The 20,161-nt window shown below is 39.0% G+C and overlaps 2 protein-coding genes across 3 annotated transcripts; one reads left to right on the top strand and one right to left on the bottom strand.

The window, feature by feature from the left end:
- The first annotated feature begins 1,064 nt into the window (after positions 1-1,064).
- Positions 1,065-9,204, top strand: LOC122643397 (ABC transporter G family member 22-like). Its single transcript, XM_043837024.1, has 10 exons — positions 1,065-1,455; positions 3,563-3,630; positions 4,172-4,407; positions 4,605-4,760; positions 4,944-5,127; positions 5,498-5,806; positions 6,159-6,446; positions 7,524-7,808; positions 8,081-8,188; positions 8,632-9,204. Exons 1-10 carry the CDS (start codon positions 1,065-1,067, stop codon positions 8,839-8,841), a joined length of 2,235 nt encoding a protein of 744 aa, XP_043692959.1. The 3' UTR covers positions 8,842-9,204.
- A 1,996-nt stretch (positions 9,205-11,200) lies between these two features.
- On the bottom strand, positions 11,201-20,008 carry LOC122643407 (prolycopene isomerase, chloroplastic). Of its 2 annotated transcripts, XM_043837033.1 has the most exons (13): positions 19,562-20,008; positions 16,873-17,079; positions 16,681-16,780; positions 15,774-15,856; positions 15,600-15,656; positions 15,012-15,164; positions 13,952-14,030; positions 13,656-13,804; positions 13,407-13,541; positions 13,177-13,290; positions 12,040-12,150; positions 11,788-11,896; positions 11,201-11,289 (listed from the first exon to the last, which is right to left on the bottom strand). In XM_043837033.1, the coding sequence occupies exons 1-13, from the start codon at positions 20,003-20,005 to the stop codon at positions 11,216-11,218; spliced, it is 1,815 nt and encodes a 604-aa protein (XP_043692968.1). In that variant the 5' UTR covers positions 20,006-20,008; the 3' UTR covers positions 11,201-11,215. The 2 variants fall into 2 exon arrangements, with proteins under 2 accessions (XP_043692968.1, XP_043692972.1); XM_043837037.1 differs by lacking the exons at positions 11,201-11,289; positions 11,788-11,896; positions 12,040-12,150 and having other exon boundaries at positions 13,265-13,321.
- Between the last annotated feature and the right edge of the window lie 153 nt (positions 20,009-20,161).

Raw genomic sequence — 20,161 nt, 5'->3', positions numbered from 1 at the left:
TGACACTCGGTGGAGATGCTGACACGTGGATGAGCTCAACATAGTCAAAGAGCTTGGACCGTTTGATGTCCAAACAGCCATGTGTCGGCATCTCCACCTAGCACTGTCGCACTGCCAAGTTTCAAGAATTGAAGAGGATAATAATCCTATTATGAGAACCGAATTTTTATCCTATGTTGTAACTGCACGGTGCTATACTGTATCGTGCAGCGCTACAAAAGCCATGTGCGCCATGTGAAGTCTATTATACCACATGATCTCTGCAGTGCCACACGATACGGTGATTAACAGCAGAAAATAACGATTCTCTGAGAGCCCTAAGAACTCAATCGTTTTAAGTCATCAAAATTTAGACCCAGTTTACCCGAAAGCCTTGTACGTCAAACGTGGGTACTGGGTACCTCTCATCGTCAACTTGGAAGGACCCACGTATGTATGACTAATTTGGAAATGATGGACTGATTGACGGACCATTTATTATCCATTTCAAAATTTCCTTTTTTTTTTTTTTTTTCTTTCTTTCTTTTTAAAACAATAATTCAAAAGCTTTTAGTTAGAAATTTTTAATTTTGATAGAGGGTAGTTTCGTAATTTAAAACATTCTCAAGTCTTCCTTCTTAATGGCTTCTCTCGCTATAAATAGAAGGACAAACCCACTTAAAACTGTACTGCAACATATGCACGGCTCGATCCTCCACCTAAAAAAAAAACTTTCTAATTCTCATCATCTTCTTCTTTTCTTCCTTCTCCTTGTAATTCCCAAAGAGGTATTATCTCTCTCTCTCTCTCTCTCTCTCTCTCTCTCTTGTTAGTTGTTACCAATTAGAGAGGGAAGATAAAAGACAGGAAATAGAGGACAAATTTGAAAGAAAATGTAGCTAAAAATTTGTATGGTTTAACCACATTTTCTTTTCATTTCATGGGTTCCAGTTCCAATGGAACCAGACCCATTATTCTTGGTTTCAGAGAGGGAAGGTTAAGAGTTGCGATTTTCCCTATTTCTTTCTGTTTATTTATATATTCTGTAACAGTTTTAATGATATATTTCTGAGTTGGGATTTTAGATGGAGACGACGCCAACGACGACGACGGGTGGACTAGCGAGAGCGAAATCAGATCAACTGGTGGAGATAGTGACGAGGAAGTCGCCAGGCAGAACTCTGTCGAGTGAAGCAGTGGTGCTGGAGAGTGGTGCCACCCTTTCCAGGAAGTCGAGTTATGGGAAGCGCTTCTCCGCAGCAGCATCGCCGGGGCAAAGCGGAGGGAACAGCAGAACCCACTTAAGGAAGTCCAGGAGCGCACAACTGAAAGTGGATTTGGACGAGGTGAGCAGCAGCGCCGCCCTCAGCAGGGCTTCCAGCGCCAGCTTGGGCTTCTCTTTCTCCTTCACCGGCTTCACCATCCCTCCCGAAGACATTGCCGAATTTAAAGCTTTCAGCGACGATGAAATCATCCGTAAGCTCTCTCTCTCTCTCTCTCTCTCTCTCTCTCTCTCTCTCATCATTGCTCCATAATCAATCACTCCTCCCTCCTTTTCTCCCATATTATTGTGAAGGATTTTTTCTATACTATATAATATATTATTTGCATCTGAACCCCTTCCTTAAACTTATTTGTGATTGTCTATCTTATATTTCTGTGTTTTGCATCTTGACCCTTCCTTTTAGATAGTGATTTAGTATCTTTCCCTCCCTGCATCTATTCCCAATTCAAAATCATTACATCCCATATAACTCATCGATTACTAAGGCTTATATTTCTAATGTATTTATATGATATTATATAGGGCATACCAATGATTTTGTAAATTTCATCTTCTTCAATGTTACCCTATAGAACTTATGGAATCAAATTCATATTGAAACCGAAATCAAACCGAATAACATTGTTTTCTTTAACAAAATTGAGAACAAATAGTATTAAGTTTGATTGCTATTGCATCGTGAACTTAATCGAAACTAAACCGCTTAACCGGAACCAAACTAATAAACATCCTTATCATAGATTAAAACAATTCAAATTAAGGTTTTCAATTTCATTTTTTTTTGGGTTTTCAAAACTTTAGATATTAGTATAATTAGAGAAAAAGAACGATGTCCAGTCGCATGGCCCCTGCACCAGCACAGGGGGATGCACAGGGCATCAATCATGGGGAACTTTTCATTTTATATTCTAGACGTTAAGCCTTTGTTGGAAAACACGCTTGTGTTTGGCTGATCACCAAGGGTCAAAAAGGTTTAGAATTTGAAAAGAGAAAAGCAACAAAGATACAAAGTTAAAGGTTAAGAGAACACCAATCGATTGTGCGGCGCATGCTACTCCAATGCCCTGACACAAAGGTGCACGAAATGACCACTGCACCCCCTGAAACCTCAGAAATAATCAGGGTGCGACCGGGTGTATTCTTTCTCCTTAAAAACAAATAAGTGTGAACAGAGTATGAGAACATTTGGTAGAACAGGACTGAGGACTGCGGACTGCCAACTGGAGAAGAAGACGACCCCAAGAAAAGGAGGAAGTGACAGCCTCGAGAAGACTACGTGCGCAAATGAGTACATGACCACAGCATGAGCATGGCAACATCCTTCCTAACCCATCGCTTTTCTGGGTGTTGGCCATCCCCAGGGTTTAGTGAGTTCGGTGACTGCTAAGTTGATGTCTTTAGTCACAATTAACTAATATCCTCAAGGGAAATTTCAAAGCTTTGAGAGCATGGTTGTGGTGCAAAGTATCGGATCCGGTATCTGTCACCTTCAAAACCAATAGGATACCGATATAGATCAATCTGTATGGACAAATTCGCTGTTGGTTTTTAAAAAAAAATCGGGTTTATTTTTGCCATTTCACCGATACAATATCAGCACAATATCGACATCGATGACTACGGGCAATTTGATACCGATACCACTAACCATGCTTGAGAGTGATAATTGCCTTTTGCAGTTTTAATTGAAGAAAAATTTTAGTAAATCCATTAAAGGGCAAAAGGTTTTATACACGACCATGCATGTACACGGTAATGCATTCAACCATTGGATGGTGGAACTGGACGTATACAGTCACGTATAAAAACTGGATCCATAAGTTAAAATAAGATGAAAATAATAAGACTTAATTTCTTAAAGGGGTAATGTTCTCCATTCGGGAGCTATGTCAGAAATGACATCTCTACCCTCTGTTAGGGGAGAGATAAACTAAGGCAGTGCTGGCGTAGGCCATGCTCAGAACTCAGAACTCAAATCCCTTTCTTAATATAAAGATTTGAAAAGTCAATTTTTATTTTTTTTAATAGTTTATATAGTAAAATATTCAACGGTAATAATCCAATAGATGGCGACGGGCCACCGAATTTGACAGTAATTAATCTTAGAGATGCCATCTATCTTACAACATTAGAAATTTCAATTGCACTTAATTTAATTTTAACTTCCCCTTTACTTGCACTAGATGGATCATTGATGAATTCTTTATAATCTTTAAGTTACTACGATTAACTTCGTTTTGAAGAGAACTTTGTATAGGAAAATTTAATAATACTCACAAATGATGCATATTAATGTAGCGGAGGATATCGAGACTGGCACTCGCAAGAAGGTTCCTCCAGAGCCAACATGGCCAATTTATCTCAAGGTAATAACAGTTGCAACACAAATTCTCCTCCTTCCTTGTTTAAAATGAATCCAACTAGTTAAGCCGGGTTCGAACAGAACCGGCCACTTTTCAGTTTCCTGTCTCCCGATTCTTATAGAACTGATTGGTAAAATCCTGAAAACAAGTAACAGACTCTTTTGGCCAGAATCAGGTTTGCCATAAATTTTTTTATGGTATTTTGAAGTGAACAAGTGAGTTCACTCTTCAGTCCTGAGAATCACTTCCACATTATTGTTGGTACCAGAAACATTCACTTGATGAGTCACTTGTAAGAAATAAGATGTGCTTCCTAGAACTCACCCTGAAGAATCAGAAGTGATACCAAATGTGGCCTAAACACATCAAGCTTTGCATAATTCAAATGATTTACTATCAATTATCATGATTTGCTATTAACACTGTTAAGGATCAACGATTCCATCATCCAACTGCATTTCAAGATATCATGGGGAGTTCTGTTTAGATGTCCATGGATGGAAACTGGAAACTCATATGTCACTTTGCTTCCTGCATTCTGCAGTTCACAGATGTGGCATACAAATTAGTTCTTAAAGGTGTCAGGACAACAGTAGAGAAGGAAATCTTGAATGGCATTACAGGTTCAGTGAGTCCAGGAGAAGTTTTGGCATTAATGGGACCATCAGGCAGCGGGAAGACCACCCTCCTTAATCTCCTTGGTGGAAGATTAAGTCTACCTGCTCAACGTGACTCTATCACTTACAATGATCAGCCATATTCCAAGTCCCTAAAACGCAGGTATGAATCTCAATATGTACACAGAACTCAGGTAGTCATTTGACAGTAGGAGCTATAAAGATCTTAAAAGAATTAAAACATGGTCATGTTCATGATTGAAGGGTTTTCTGAGGCCAACCGGTGGATCCAATCATGAACATGGAGATGAAAATCAAGGGGAGATAAAACCACCAGTGCTTAACATGAAATGTATGCAGGATTGGATTCGTGACCCAAGACGATGTTCTATTTCCTCACCTTACAGTGAGAGAAACATTAACATATGCAGCTCTTCTGCGATTGCCAAAAATACTGACAAGACAACAGAAAGAAGAACGAGCCATGGATGTCATCTATGAGCTCGGCTTGGAGAGGTATTTCGCTTTTCCTCTAACCATTATGAAATCTCAGAATCACTTTTTAGTAGATTGACGGTTGCTAACAAATCTTATCCTATAGGTAAAAAAAAACACCAATATGAATACAAATTAACAAATGTATGGGATAAAATTGCATCCTGAATGAAACGCCCAGTAATTGGAGGTTGGTGTGTGCAGGTGTGAAGACACAATGATTGGAGGGTCCTTCGTGAGGGGAGTTTCAGGTGGTGAGAGGAAAAGGGTATGTATCGGCAATGAGATTCTAATCAACCCTTCACTTCTGTTTCTCGACGAGCCAACCTCTGGCTTGGATTCAACAACAGCTCTTAGAATTGTTCAGATGTTACAAGACATTGCTGAGGTATGCAGATTTTAAAAGCAACATCCACTAACAAACTTGTGCTCTCAGCTAACTTAACTCAATCAAAAGCTGTATTGAATGCAGAAGGCAACTCAAACTTCTTAGGACTGAAAGGAGTATAAACCAGAGTACTTAATTCACCTCAAAACATGGAATTCAGTCTTAACCTTATCGAAGTCCAAATGGACGCTAGCACTCATAGCCTCCAGTCATCGAGTTACTAACTTGAACTCAATGACTGGAGATTATACTAGAAAGACAAGAATTTATTCTATAAAAGCATTTTGAGAGAAGTTTATGTGAGAATCTGATCTGCTAAGAGCCTAACTTAGCTAGTTTGTTACCAAATTGTCTCCAAATCTAATGGCAGGCTGGCAAAACAGTGGTGACTACTATCCATCAGCCATCCAGCAGACTGTTCCACAAGTTTGACAAATTGATCCTTCTCGGGAAAGGGAGCTTACTCTACTTCGGAAAGGCATCAGAAGCAATGGCTTATTTCTCATCCATAGGATGCTCCCCTCTCATTGCCATGAACCCAGCAGAATTCCTGCTAGATCTAGCAAATGGAAATATCAATGATGTTTCTGTACCATCAGAATTAGATGATAAAGTACAGATGGGAAACTCAGACACCGAAACAAGAAATGGGAAGCCATCCCCAACAGTTGTGCATGAGGTAATGTTTCCTTCTTCTGGAATCACTATACACAGAAACATCTCATGTAGGAGGAACAAGAATTTGTTCTTTTTTGTTTATTTAGTAAAAGGAAAAGGATTGTTGGCCCTCCTATTATCCACCTAGCAATCAAAATCCAAATTTGCCTTGTGTCGACTATTCTCTGCATGCCATTTATATAGCTGTTTATGTACCTAACATCATCCTAATCACATCCGTTTTATATTAGGAACATAAAGAATAGAACTTACACATCTTTCACAATATGTGAAATAGAATACAGGACTACAAGGTGATTTTTGTTGTAACTGGCAAGCTCCAGCTTCTTACTCTTTCACTATTGTATTAACAGTACCTTGTTGAGGCCTATGAGACAAGGGTGGCGGACAACGAGAAGAAGAAGCTCATGATGCCGATACCCATCAATGAAGAAATCAAGTCAAAGGTATCTTCTCCAATGAGAGAATGGGGGGCAAGCTGGTGGGAACAGTATTCCATCCTGTTTTGGAGAGGCCTCAAAGAAAGGCGGCATGATTACTTAAGCTGGTTGAGAATCACCCAAGTTGTCGCCACCGCTATTATTTTGGGTTTGCTCTGGTGGCAGTCAGATGGTACTACCCTGAAAGGACTCCAAGATCAGGTACTAAAGATTTGCCTTGTAAATTGAGCACCAATTTGACTGACCATGATAGAATACTGCACAAACTTCTATCCAAGGTGCTGTTTCACTTCTGTTTTCTTGCTCATATTACAGAATTCAGAAGCACTACACCACAGCCTACAACTAGGATGAAGACAGGGATGGCAGATACATTCTACATATATTAATGTGCAAAGATTTCATTGACACAATCAGTAAATAAGTTTATATAAATTATAAAAGCACATGCTAAAAGTTTGGTCATTAAAAAATATTCATTGACATCTATACTCAGTCCTTTCCACTTCCTCCACTCTATCTCAACACGTATCTTATGTTAGAACAAATAAATTCGAAGCTTCTTTTATTAACTCAATTAACACCTCTTTCAGCCCCTCTTGTCATTTTAAAGCCTTAAAACTGCATCAGATAAGTTGTCCTCACCAATTCCAACATTGGCCAAAATTAATCATCATGAATCTATCATTATTACTCCCTCTGTCCCACAAAGAGCCTCTTGTTTGAGGTTTTTCCATGTCCCAAAATGTTTGTCTATTGTAACTTGTAAGAATCAAGATTTAAAATTTTCTTAAGTCGTCTATACATTTATTTACACCCACTTACCACAATTGAATGGGGGAACATTGGAAAACAGGTTTGGAGTAGTGTATGTTTGATGCAGTAATGACACCCTCCTTAAAATGTGGGTCTTTTCAAACAAGACAGTCTTTGGGGGACAGAAGTACCTAATAGATATATTACAAGATTCACCTGGAGACCCTCATTATATTTCTCAACATTCTCAACCTGGCTCCACCTTCCATACTTGTTAGGAAGATAAAGAAATTGAGAATTAGCATTAACCTGAAATGCCTGAAAAACACAAGGCCCTAAAGCTAGATGGTCGCTAAATAAGATTATTCACGCAACCATAAGTCTAAATTTCTGTATTGTGGGTTAAGTTTCACAATTCTCTGGTGAACTAAGTAGGGGAATGAAGCATTTATCTTTTGTAGTTTTCACATTATACATAGCAACAGGATCAAGTCTAAGCTACCCAATCATCTTGCATTGCAGTCAGGATTGCTGTTCTTCATCGCTGTCTTTTGGGGCTTCTTTCCTGTTTTCACAGCAATCTTCACATTCCCTCAAGAAAGAGCCATGATAAACAAGGAACGAGCAGTTGACATGTACAGATTAAGTGCATATTTTATTGCTAGGACAACTACCGACCTGCCACTTGACCTCTTCCTACCTCTAGCTTTCCTTCTCGTTGTTTACTTCATGGCAGGCTTGAGATTGAGTGTTGGTCCATTTTTCCTAAGCATGCTTACTGTGTTCCTCTGCATTATAGCAGCTCAGGTATGCTTCTTTCACAGTTAATTGTTCAAATTAAGATCTCAGGTGTATTGTTGCACATAGTCATTAGAACAGCTCTGACTGTCGCAGTTGAATATGTAAAATGAGGAAGCTCTTATTTTACAAATTCAACAAAGCCAGGCCAAAGCTGTTGAGTGCACTTCGCCTGGTCCTTTCCAATTCCATCACCAGGCTGGATTAGAAGACTATGCTGCACGTACACTCCAAGAAAGTAGAACATATCACACAAATCATCACTTGGGGTACACTGGCAGGGGCTTGGACTGGCTATTGGTGCTATGCTGATGGATGTAAAGAAGGCAACAACTCTGGCTTCTGTAACTGTGATGACATTCATGTTGGCTGGTGGCTTTTTTGTTAAGGTAAGCATGCAGAAGCAATCCTAAAGATTTCTTAAATGCTACTAATTCCAAGGCCCGGTGAATGGAAAAAATGATTCACTATAGAGGTGGCCCAAAATCAGACTAGATTTGGGAAACAGACAATGGGCAGGCATTTTTAACTGCCAGATCCTGACCTAATTTTTAGAGATGCTTACATAAGAAATGATGAGAACCCAATCTGACATATTTGTCTGTGGACCTACCCCAGTTTGAAAAGGGCAGATGGCAAAGTTTTACATTCAGACATTCTTGACCACTAACCAGATTTCTGACAGGAACTTTTCTATAAACCTGGTCTAAAACTAAACCAGTCACCTGGACAGCAAGACAAAAAATTGCCACCTTCTATTGATTCATAAAAAATAAAAATAAAATGGAATGAAGCTACCTATTGTTCTGAAAAAATTTGTATATTTTTGCAGAGAGTTCCAGATTTTGTGTCATGGATCCGTTACATTTCTTTCAACTACCATACTTATAGGCTTCTTCTCAAGGTGCAGTACAATCATATCACTCCTGCCATAAATGGAATGAAACTGGACAATGGTTTGACAGAAGTAGTTGCCCTGGTTATCATGGTTTTCGGATACCGTATCCTGGCATACCTTTCATTGCGGAGAATGAAACTCTGATTTTGAGTTTGAATGAACTAGGATTAAGAGCAATAGAGAGTTATGAACAATCATTTGAAATCACCTTTCACATTTTCGCTTCTCAGTGACCTTATGGAAGAGGGTTGAGTGAGCGGGAAAAAAAACACCAAGTAGTAGTAGATATCCAACTCTCAAAGGCTTTTTTCTGATAATGGGTATAAATTTGTATTGGAGAAACTGGATACAATATTATTGGTCACAGCCTACGAAAGTAATGTCTTTTTTAAGGTAAAGAACCTTTAGGATGTCTTGGGATTATCTCTCTATCCTTTTCCAGATTTCGTTCCTTCCATTTACAGTTGTAACTCCATATGTACTGAATTTGAATATGAATTCCTGGAACTCACTTTGTATGATGGATGAAAAGGAATTGGGCAAATTACAAATATTTTTAAATTTAAACAAAAAAAAAAAGGGATAAACAGAGCAACAAGCCCAAATACTAATTAAAACAAAAAAGACCTATTTTCTAGGTCTCCTCTTTGTTCAGACGAGGATCGTTCTAAAGTATCCAACAATTTGAACTTTGCGACACAATGACACCCACAATGAATTCGAAATTGGCTTTGCATTCATATCCACTAAACAAATACATAAAATTATTTTCAGGTATCAAATTAAACAGATAATTTTTTGGAATCAATAGTCGTTAGAAATGTTAGATACCAAATTGTATTCTCCAAAGCAGAAAGAGTTCAGAACGTTAATGGCTCATACCTGCAGCAGCTAATATGGAATGTCAACTAGTGCCAAGCCAACTCCTCCTTCGACGTAAAACAAATTTGACCCTTTCGATCGAACACACCAGAAAAATAAGATTATTAAAAAAAATAAAATAAAATGTAAAATAGGTAGAAATAGGAGACAAGAAATTCTAAAGCCAGAGATTAGAAAACTTAAAACTAACAAAGAGAATAAACAAGAAGGAGGTTTTGAGATTGATAAAATTATGGAACCCAAAAACTATACAGCTTAATTTGGTTCGACGTAAAATTTTGTAATGTAAAGTTAAAATAAAAACAGAATTTTACAATCATTATTGAAAATAATAGTTTCTCCTTTAAAAAAAATTTTAAAAAAATAACTACATCTAATATGGACATATGGACTACCCAAATTATACTGAATTTAGCTCGTCTTCGGGAAGCCCAGCACGCCCAGGGTGCTGCCAGCCGTTGGACTGTACTGCACACATCCCTAGGCATACATCGAGATGTGTGCAGCACAGCTTCACCGTTGGATGCCCCCTGAGTGCTGGGCTCCCTGGAGACGATCCTGATCCAATTTTACTTCTCTTGCACATGATCATTTTGATTGTAGTAGAAAAATTTGTAAAAAGGCTAGGGAATCTATTTAAAAAGTTTTGGAAGTTCAATTATTAAGTTGCTCTAAAGCCGGTCAACCCAACTTCATCTGGCTGATGACCTATTTTGGGCCAGAGACCTTGTGACTTGGCCAATATGACCTCCACAATGTGTTGGTCATAATGCTTAATCTGATATACTAATTTAAATCAAACTAATTCCCCTATGGTTATGGCAAAGTCACCAAATAAAGTTAAACCACTTAATAATTTGTCCTATTATTCTAATAGCTAAGGAATTCAATTACAACTTAGGAAAGTAAAAACATTTGTACGTTAGAAACTAATTCCTAAGTCTTCAACGTCGATGATTAACATCCTTTGAGATGCCTTAGCCACTTAAAGCTTTGAGGCACTTGATCTCCTTGAATTGGTTGTTGAAGCTTGGTCTTCAACCTTTGCCTTTTAAAATAAGTTCAAACCCAGATGGCAGGTTCTAGAGGTGGATTACCATCATTTTCAGGGTCCACTGTCCACATTGAGTTAATATTTAACACGATATCAGGTATCTAAATACACATGGTAGGCTGTATAATCCAAAGTTTCCAACAAATTATTATGTTACCAGGCATTCAGGACAGCAGAAAATTTTAAATGCATGGAATTTCTTATGCATAAAAACTCTAATTTATTTACTCAGATGCCATAGTATTCACTATTTACCTTACAAAGCCTCGAGTGTTTATAATTTGAGAGGGCACCATTGGTGGATGCTTACATTATATTATGGCATTTCTACTTTATCTGACATGTCTGGTACTTCCAATTCCCCTATGATGTATACTGGGTAGGTGTCACCTTCTAATGTCAACCCAAATTGTTCCATTTGCTACCCAAGGTGCTATCACTTGCTGTAGAACACCTGCTCAGCAGGTAAACTGTGTTTATATGTCTTGTCAGTGGCTTAGAAAGGCCCTAGAAGTGTTCCCATCTTCTTCTATTCTTCCACAAAACTATAGGCGTCATCGGCCCAGGTGAAGCCAATCTTTTTCAAGCAATTGTCCTGAACCAGCGAAGAAGTCTAAGAAGGGCAGCATCCAATACCGGAGATCTTTTCTCAAGCCCTGGAAAAGCCTCCAAAATAAATAAATAAATACAATCCAAACATAAATACATAAATAATATATCTGAACAAACCACCAATAATTTTAAGGTAATAAATCAACCAACGTTTGGTAAATTGATGATCAACCAATGATTTGGCAAAGGCTGCTCACTGTCGTTTCTTCATAGAAGAAAGTCTAAGCAGCAATTTTGTAAAAAGGAAAACAAGCTCACCATTAGGCAAGACTTTCAAATGAGATCTATGAGTCTCAAGCTAATAGAGATAAATTAAAACTTGAGGAGATTGATGGACTCCTAACCAATGAGATGAAACCAGGCCAGTCCATCAACCTGTAGAGGCCAGGTCACTGGGTCAGTGAGTTAATCCTTCGAATCAACAATTAGTCAAAGAGAGAAGAATTAACAGTCATTGACAGTAGGCACATGTTACTACTATTACAGTCATTGACGGCAGGCACGTGTGATATATTTCAGTTTGGCTCCAAAAACCTACTAACCGATATCAGCAGCTACTCGATGAGCACACATGATTCCTGAAAAGGAAACAGCTATAACTCCTTGCCCTGGAAAGCAGCTATCACCAACACAGTAGAGTCCATCTATAGCCTGCATGTCCCAATTCAGCATTCTAGCTTCAACTCAAACAAGTTTATCGAAAGACATTGACTTTTATCAGCAGCGCCCACCCCCCCGCGGCACCCCCAGAAAAAGAAAGGGAAAAAAATCGGTCAGCAGTTAGTATGACTTACTGTTGTATTGAATGGCATCCCCAACAAGCCCTTAGGGATTTCACGTGGCATAGGCCCATAGGTACCATTATCACGAGCAAGGAATCGCCTATGCGTCTTGGGTGTCCCTACCTGCCATGATGAATATGGGATGAAATGAGCCACACATTTTAAAACTAAATGGTTACAAAAAAATATACAGAAAAATGACTTGGATTGAAATCAAGCAAACAAAAAAGAAATGGAAAGTCGAAATAGCTAAAATGATTTCTTTTAACCTAAATGATGAGCTTGACTAACTGAAGGAATAAGGAGTCAGCATACAGACTTTTTCCAAATATGCTGATGTCACCAAAGGCCCTAACATCCAGGAGGTACCCAGTGATGTTACTTGAGCTCCCTTCAAGAACAAAAAGGCCTATCCAGTGCACGAGGCTCCTACCACTGCGGGGTCTGGGGAGGGTCATAATGTAAGCAGCCTTACCCCCCCCCCTCTTTGCGGAGAGGCTGTTTCCCGACTTGAACCCACGACCACTAGGTGGCAATGGAGCAACCTTACTGTTGCACCGAGGCCCGCCCTCTAAGCTCCCCTCAAGAATATTACTCCTAAATAAACTAAGACTCAGACAGAATGTAAGACCTTGCAAGAAAGCCAATAAGCCAGACCCCAGCTCTATTAGAGTTGTCCATGGTAGCCGGACCCAAAAGCACATTAAGTTTACAACCCTCGTATTATTGGAAGCAGCAGGAATGCCCGAGTACCTAACTGGCAGTTATCATGTTTTCAAAACAATACCACCACCAACAGTCCACCATAAGAAGGGGACAAGCAGGATTATATTGTTGGTCCAAGAAAATATTGGAGAAATGTCGCATCAGCGTACACTTTAAAGAGCAATGGATTTCAAATTTCATATAAATAGCATACCTAGAAGAGAATAATGTAATTAAGAACAAGATTATAAGACTTAAGGCCGACTCAGTGCATCACCAACAAATAGTTATTGGCCCGTTCAGACGTGTTAAAAGTCAATTTGAAATTTATAAGCAGCACTGCATTAACCCTAGAATTCAATTTCATATGGCAACTTATCATCATTGCAAACAATTAAATCATTCCAAATTGCCTTGAAATCATGTAGTACTATGAACTCTTACCTCTTTAAAAACAATGGATGATTTAAGCCCTGGAAAAAGTTTACTTTCTAGTCTGCTTATGATGTCATCCGCCACAAGCTCCTTTTTGGCTTCATAATCTTTTTGAGGGAGGTCCTGCTCCAACAAGGGCAAACACTATCATATCCTGAGCAAGAATTTAGGAAGGAAGATAACATCAAAATCCAAATCAATTAACTTCATAATATAGCCCCATTTGTAGTAGAAATTACCTTCCAGTCCTCTATGGAAGATGTTGTAAATATATGAAGAATATGGCATCCTTCTGGAGCCAACGATGGATCCAAAACAGTTGGAATGCTCAAAAATATGCTACCATATGGCTCCTCCAACCGTGTCCAATCACTCTGCATGGATAATTAAAAAGACAACGTCATGAATACATCATTCGCTCTTCCCCAACTAAGGAGCCTCGCTGACGAGAGCCATGAAAATAAAAGCTAATTAAGATACACAGCTACCTCAAGAACAAAATGATGGCAATCTGTATCTGGTGGCAACACCTCTGCTTTCACACCCATGTGAATGGAAAGAAATGATGGGGCCTTAATATAAACTCTTTGAAAGTCTTCCTCCTCTTTTGGAAGATCTTCTCCTTTTAAAAGTTTACCTGCAATATGATGGAAATAAGTCCAGTTTTAATAAAGTTGCCAACACAAGAACTCAATGAAATAAGACCACGCTAAAGCAAGATTCCAATACCAGTTGACAGTTGACTTGTTTGAACATTAGAATTCTAATAATCAGGATAACTAACCGAAGGTATCCCATCTAGTTGCATTTGATATTACAGTTTTGGAAAAGAACTCCCTTCCATCTGAAAGCCTTACTCCTACCTGTAAAATGCAGAAAAGAAAGTAGCATAAGAAATATAATACTTGCAAATAGAAAACCTCCAAAGAACAAGAAAGAGAGTAATGGGATTCCCAAGAGAACAATGGGATCTCAAAATTGGTTGGAGAAGAATGATGAGATCTCAAAAGATAACCAAAGAAATAATCCTACAAAGATAATAAGTTGTTGAAGCTGCAACTGGAGTTGAATGATCTTGAAGTTGTAGAATGAAACCTCAAATCAGAAGATCACAATTGATAGCCAGAAAAGAAGACCGATCAGCACTTTAGGGTTTTGAAACCCAAGATTCCTTCCAAGAATCGATGATGGGGAATTGATCCCAGCAGTGGCAATGGATCTTGGACTTGGCAGCAACTTGAAATTGATAAGAATACCCAAGAGATTGATGTGAACAACTTGCAGAGGATTCCCAATAAACTTGAAGGACTTCTTGAGATCGACTGGACTGATTAGGGTTCGGAATAAAGAACCGATGGAAGGGGATGTGGAATGGAATGGGCATCTCACCCTAGGCCTCTCACTTATCCTATCTCAGGATTTCAACATTGCATAAGCAACTTTTCTATTCATTCAAATTCGTATACAATGCTGGCCTCCCTTACAAACTTATATAAACTTATCTGCATCACCCCCCCCCCAAACCTTTACACCTGTAGTGTCTAACACCTTTACTAACAAGGAAACAAAAATGACACGACAACAGAGCCGGAAGCCCATAAGACAGCCAGAAAAGAGAACATCCAAACCATGTAAAAGGGAACAAGAGAGAATTCAGATAAAGGTACCTCCCACAACTAAATCAGAAAATGACGTACATAAACTCCCACTCAAACCCACCCCTAGCAAACTCATTAACAACGACTATCTTAGGCACCAAATGAAAGAGATACTTGATTGTACATATGTAGTTACATAGCAAATTAATATTGGGATCGATGTGACAAGATTAAGGTTGCACTCACAGCCTTCCCATGCTCAAGTATAATGCCGGTAACATTTGCCCTGTAAAGTATTTTACTTCCCTTATCAACCAGTCCTTTTGCCAAGGACTTTGCAATTCCACCAACACCACCAACCGGGTAGTTGATTCCCCCAAAATGCCTGTCACATAGAACCTGTTACAAGTGATATATGAGAAAAACAGGATAAGAATGAAATGCATATGTAAGTGCATGGCTATTTGCAGCCTGCTGTTTTACACACAGATACTGAAATGCATGTGAACACCTTGGTTTCTTTTTTGACAGGGGAAGAAAATGAATGTGACGAGTGTGAAGGTTAGGGAGGGAAGGAAGGGAGAGAAGGATTGCCCACAGGAAAAAGATAATAATTATATATAATGACATGAAGAGGCAACAAAACATAGTCAAACTAAGGTGATTGCTCATAGGAAAGATGGAACTATAGTTTAGTAGTTTACATAAACTGAAGTGTCGGAATGTGAAATTTTTACGGCTATCGTGTCAAACCCCTCATATCCGTGTCAGACAACAATAAATGTCTCTGTGTCTATGTAAATGAAACCAGAAAAAGCAACCAAGACAGCTTACCATGCTTGCATTGATCATTGGTGTCTGTGAAGCTTTAACTGTGCTCACTATAAAACACTACGAAAAACATCTTTCATTTGTGAGATTGGTCAGACATGCCACATAGAAATCACAAAGCTAAAAAAGTTAAAAACAAGAAAAACTCAGTATGACAGAGAAAATATGTTAGCTGACCTCAGAATCTATGAAAGACAACAATTTGGGATCCCTTATAAACTTCTGAGCAATGTCTCCAGCATTCTGAGGCAAATAGTAAGCTGCCAAAAGAATGTACAATCATTTAAGATTTAAGTCCAGAGACAATCGAACAAGGAGGAAGTAACAGAAGAAAATAAATAAAGTCACATGATAAGCACCAACAAAAAATCATTACAAATAAAAGAATCTTGAGATACCCTTAATAGCCTAGAAAATTGTACTGTTCCACATGGCACATATCCATGGGGTTCAGCAACTATCATCAGTCACCGGCTCAGATCACTGATTATTTACACCAAAGGTTGAACAAAGGAGACAGTTTCAACTATTTTTGTTAGACCAGTTTTCTGGACCATGCACCACATTTTTCTGTGCCATACTGCCATTGGCCATGGCATAATTGCAGAGGGTCAGAACCCACCGTTCACTGACTAACACCAAGAATTCACCAAAGGGAGGCAGTGACAACTATTTGTGCTACCCAAATTCTGGGCTAGTCACCACAGTTTACTAGAAGAAGAAGAGTGTCCCACTGCACAAGGCTCCCCACTACAGCAGCGTCTGGGAGGGGCAAATGTACGCAGCCTTACCCCCTGCAAAGGAGGAGAGGCTGTTTACAAGTTTTGTAGCCCTAACCAACAGGTTGCAATAGCACAACTTAACCATTGCACAAGGCTCGCCAACTAGTCACCACATTTTACTGACTACCCAAAAGATTGTGTTATTAGCGACAACAGTTTAATCAGGCAAACCAGTCCCAAGGAGAACTATCAAACAGGCCAGCAATTCCAGCCCCACATGCCATATTTTGCCAGTATGTTTATGATTCAACCATAAGTCCATAAGTTCGCACACAGAATAAAACCATGAGGAAGTAATTTACCCAGAGTCAAGCATTCCAGGGGCTTCTGAAAGAATTGCCCAAAAAGGTAGAGTGGCTCCTCAAGTGACTTCAATTCCAGTGAGTTCAAGGCATTGAAGACCTATGTAAATAAATGTTTAGTGTACACTAAAGGTTCCAATAAGAGCCCAAAAGGCCATAGAAAGTTGCAGTCAGCAACCAATCAGAACAAACCTTCCAACATTCGCCGTAAAATTTGAGGATCCCTTCCTTTTCATGGGGAAATTTATTGGTGAGGTCTGCAATGAAGTCATTGTACTCTCTGTGTACTTGTACGGACAGATTATCAGGTAGATGAAAATGGACAGTGGTTGGATCAGGAATCACCTGCATCTTACACCCCACTGCTGCCAATGCCTGGGTTATCAAATTTAAATTTCCCTGTTCATCATAATGAAGCCAAAGAATATCTTATTAAGGGTTTAAAACATGGTTTGAGCTCAACAGCTTAGAAGAGTAATGAGTAAACAAATTCAAAATCTTAGAATAATAACCAGATAGAATTGTTTTGGGGTAGGAAGATATTAGCACCAGGAATGGGTGAATTTGGGATGTTCCCCTTGGGATTCAGAAGTTAGTAGAAATTAGGGTCCTCAATCTGAACCAATCTCAACACTACACTGTTGCATAACCTAAGAATTTGGCATCTGAAAGGCTTCAGAATTTTTGTTTTCATTACAAAACTTTACTTAACCTGGACCATATTTGCTTCCACAAGTGTTTTGAATAAGTTATATGAGATCATAAACTGCACATAATACATACTTAATCCTCCCAGAAGTGTTGACCAAGTCCTCCATGTAACTTTATTCTAGAGGACAATAAGATTTCATATTGGCCAATTCAACAAAACTATGGCGTGCTCAGCCATTCTCTGATGGGGTTTCTGGAGGCCTAAGGTTACTAGGTTCAGAAATCCAATGAAACCAGAAAAGCAGTGACAGGTTTAGAAACCATATTTCAGGAAAATTGTAACAACAGAAGATCAGAGGATCTGATCTGGTAGAAACTCAGGTTTAGTGCTCTGTCTAAGTAGAAGAATATGATATTAAAATTCAGGCCCAATCCAATGGTCAGATTCTTAAGATCTGAAGATTCCTAGTCGAAGAACAAATTCTAAACTCTAAAAATCAAGGGGGAACCTGGACAATCGAATTCAGGAATCAGATTTAGTACAATAAAACATATGTCTTAATATGCAGAAATCTGAAATCAGAAGAAACAGAACCTGAACTTGAAATCCAACTTGAATTAGGAAAACCAAAAAACAATTCAAAGATGAAATTTGGATCCACAGAACTGTACTACACAATAACAGATTGGCTTGTATGGAAACAAAATTGAAATCCAAAGGTTAGTAGTTAAGTTTCAGAGAATTCCTTGTTGAAGTAGGAATTCAAGAAATAGGAAAAATATTGGAATTGTATGCTGAAATCAGATCCATAAACTATGGAGAATTTTAAGCAGTAATGCAGCAAATCAGATTAGCCATCAAGCATCCAGAAATAAGCCAAAAGGATGGTGCAGAGAAAATGGAAAGTAAGTACCGACATGGGTTTCGATTGATTGATACAGGAGAAAAGAATAGAAGAATGCTGGATATGATATGTGCTTCAAGAATCCCACTTGAATCATTAACTTGGCCTCCCACCGAGGGCTTCGCTTCATATCACAACAAATAGGTATTCTGAATCTCACAAAACTAAAGGGTTGAAAGCCAATTCCATTCAGCAAATTCTTATGCCTTAATGGCTGGTTATATATATATAGACTCTCAAAATATGACTAGAAATAGCCTAAACAACTAGTAATCCAACTAACAACTTAATTGACCAATAAAAGACTTAAAACAATTTATAACAAGACTTTACATAATGAAAGAAATTCAATTCATATTTTATAGCACAACTGGACTTATAGATTCCTATCCAGCCTGAACTAGAACACATAAAATAATCAAAGGGCAGAGAATCGCTGCCAGGTCACATGGCCCCTGCGCCCTACACAGTGAAGGTGAAATGACCATGCTGCCCCCGTGCGTCCATCCCTGTTGGATGCCTATGTGTGCGATCACATTGGCCTCGTGCTGGCACAGGGGCAACACAACCTAGCAGCCTTCCTTTTCCCAAAATCAAAAGAGGAAAAGAACTGAAAACAGAACTCTACCGAAATAGATCTTCATAGTAGACTAGGAACAAGATTCCCAATCAGACTAGGATTCTTAGAAAGACCAGGAATTCTGAAATTCCTGAAACTGCGAGCTATTCTTATTCTCATTGTTAATGGTGTCTAGATACTGCATCATTCTCCTAAGGCAAGGGAATTCTCTTACTCAGTTCTCAAAATAATAATTTCTCTCGACATACAAGTAAAAAGCTCCCGTCACTTATGAAGAATTTCTACAACTCTAACTCTATCTCATTGAAGAAACAAAATTCACAACTGAACTTACACAAATGATATAATTCGTCCCCCTGCATTTTCAATGGTTCGACTGTTTTAAAATGTTGACTTTTCAACAATTTTTAAATGCAATGTGGAAAAGTCTTCTTGGTCTGAAACATGAAAAATGGTTATGGAAGTGTGGATCCTCTACAGCTGAGATGCCACGAGCCAGTTTTATAACGTCATTGGAGAAAACCCGCACTCCAGTTTAATGTTTTAGAGTTTCCATATCACATCTTTAAATTTATTTTCAACTGTATGGCATTCACTCCTAGTGTTTGATTCCACCCTCCAGGAGTCCTAGTCACAAAATCGTCAAACACAATCGAATCAAAGCTCGAGCGTAATCCAGAAGAATATCCATCGTGAAAGAAAAAAAATTCAAGGAATTAGCAAGAAAACTATGGAGAAAAATCACCTTATCACTGAATCCAAACATCACAGACGATCCAACGTCAAATGTATACCCGTCCCTCTGATAAAACCCTGAACTCCCACCAGGAATCACATACTTCTCTAGCACCAGCACCTTCGCTCCCTTCACCGCCAGCTGAGTTGCAGCAACCAGTCCACCAATTCCGGACCCGATGACAATAGCGTCATATTTCTCCTCACTCGCACCCCTACTCCCATCTTTCTCGACCGGCTTCTCAACACTCATCAGAGACTTCAGGTTCACAGACAACTTCAATATTTCGCTCCTACGCCCATTATGAAACCCTAACTTCTGGTTCCTCGGCTTGAAACAAGAGAGTTGTAGTGTATTTGAGCGAGGGAAGAGCGGAAATTTATGTCGCGGAGAGGCAGAGCGAAACCCTAGCTCGGTCATTGACGAGGAGGGAGAGATGGTGAGAGCAAGCATCTTCCGTCCTCTACAAATTGGTCGGAGAGATTATTCGCTCGCTAATCAGTTCTTAAAATCATACTCGTCTCCAGTCCAGACTGTCCATCAGAAAAGAGAGAGATAACGGTTTCCTTCCTGAGGGGCCTTGGGGTGGGTTTCAGTTTCACTGTTACT

Source organism: Telopea speciosissima, chromosome 1, assembly GCF_018873765.1.
Source record: "Telopea speciosissima isolate NSW1024214 ecotype Mountain lineage chromosome 1, Tspe_v1, whole genome shotgun sequence".
Taxonomy (NCBI): domain Eukaryota; kingdom Viridiplantae; phylum Streptophyta; class Magnoliopsida; order Proteales; family Proteaceae; genus Telopea; species Telopea speciosissima.
This window is presented reverse-complemented; position numbering and strand designations above follow the sequence as displayed.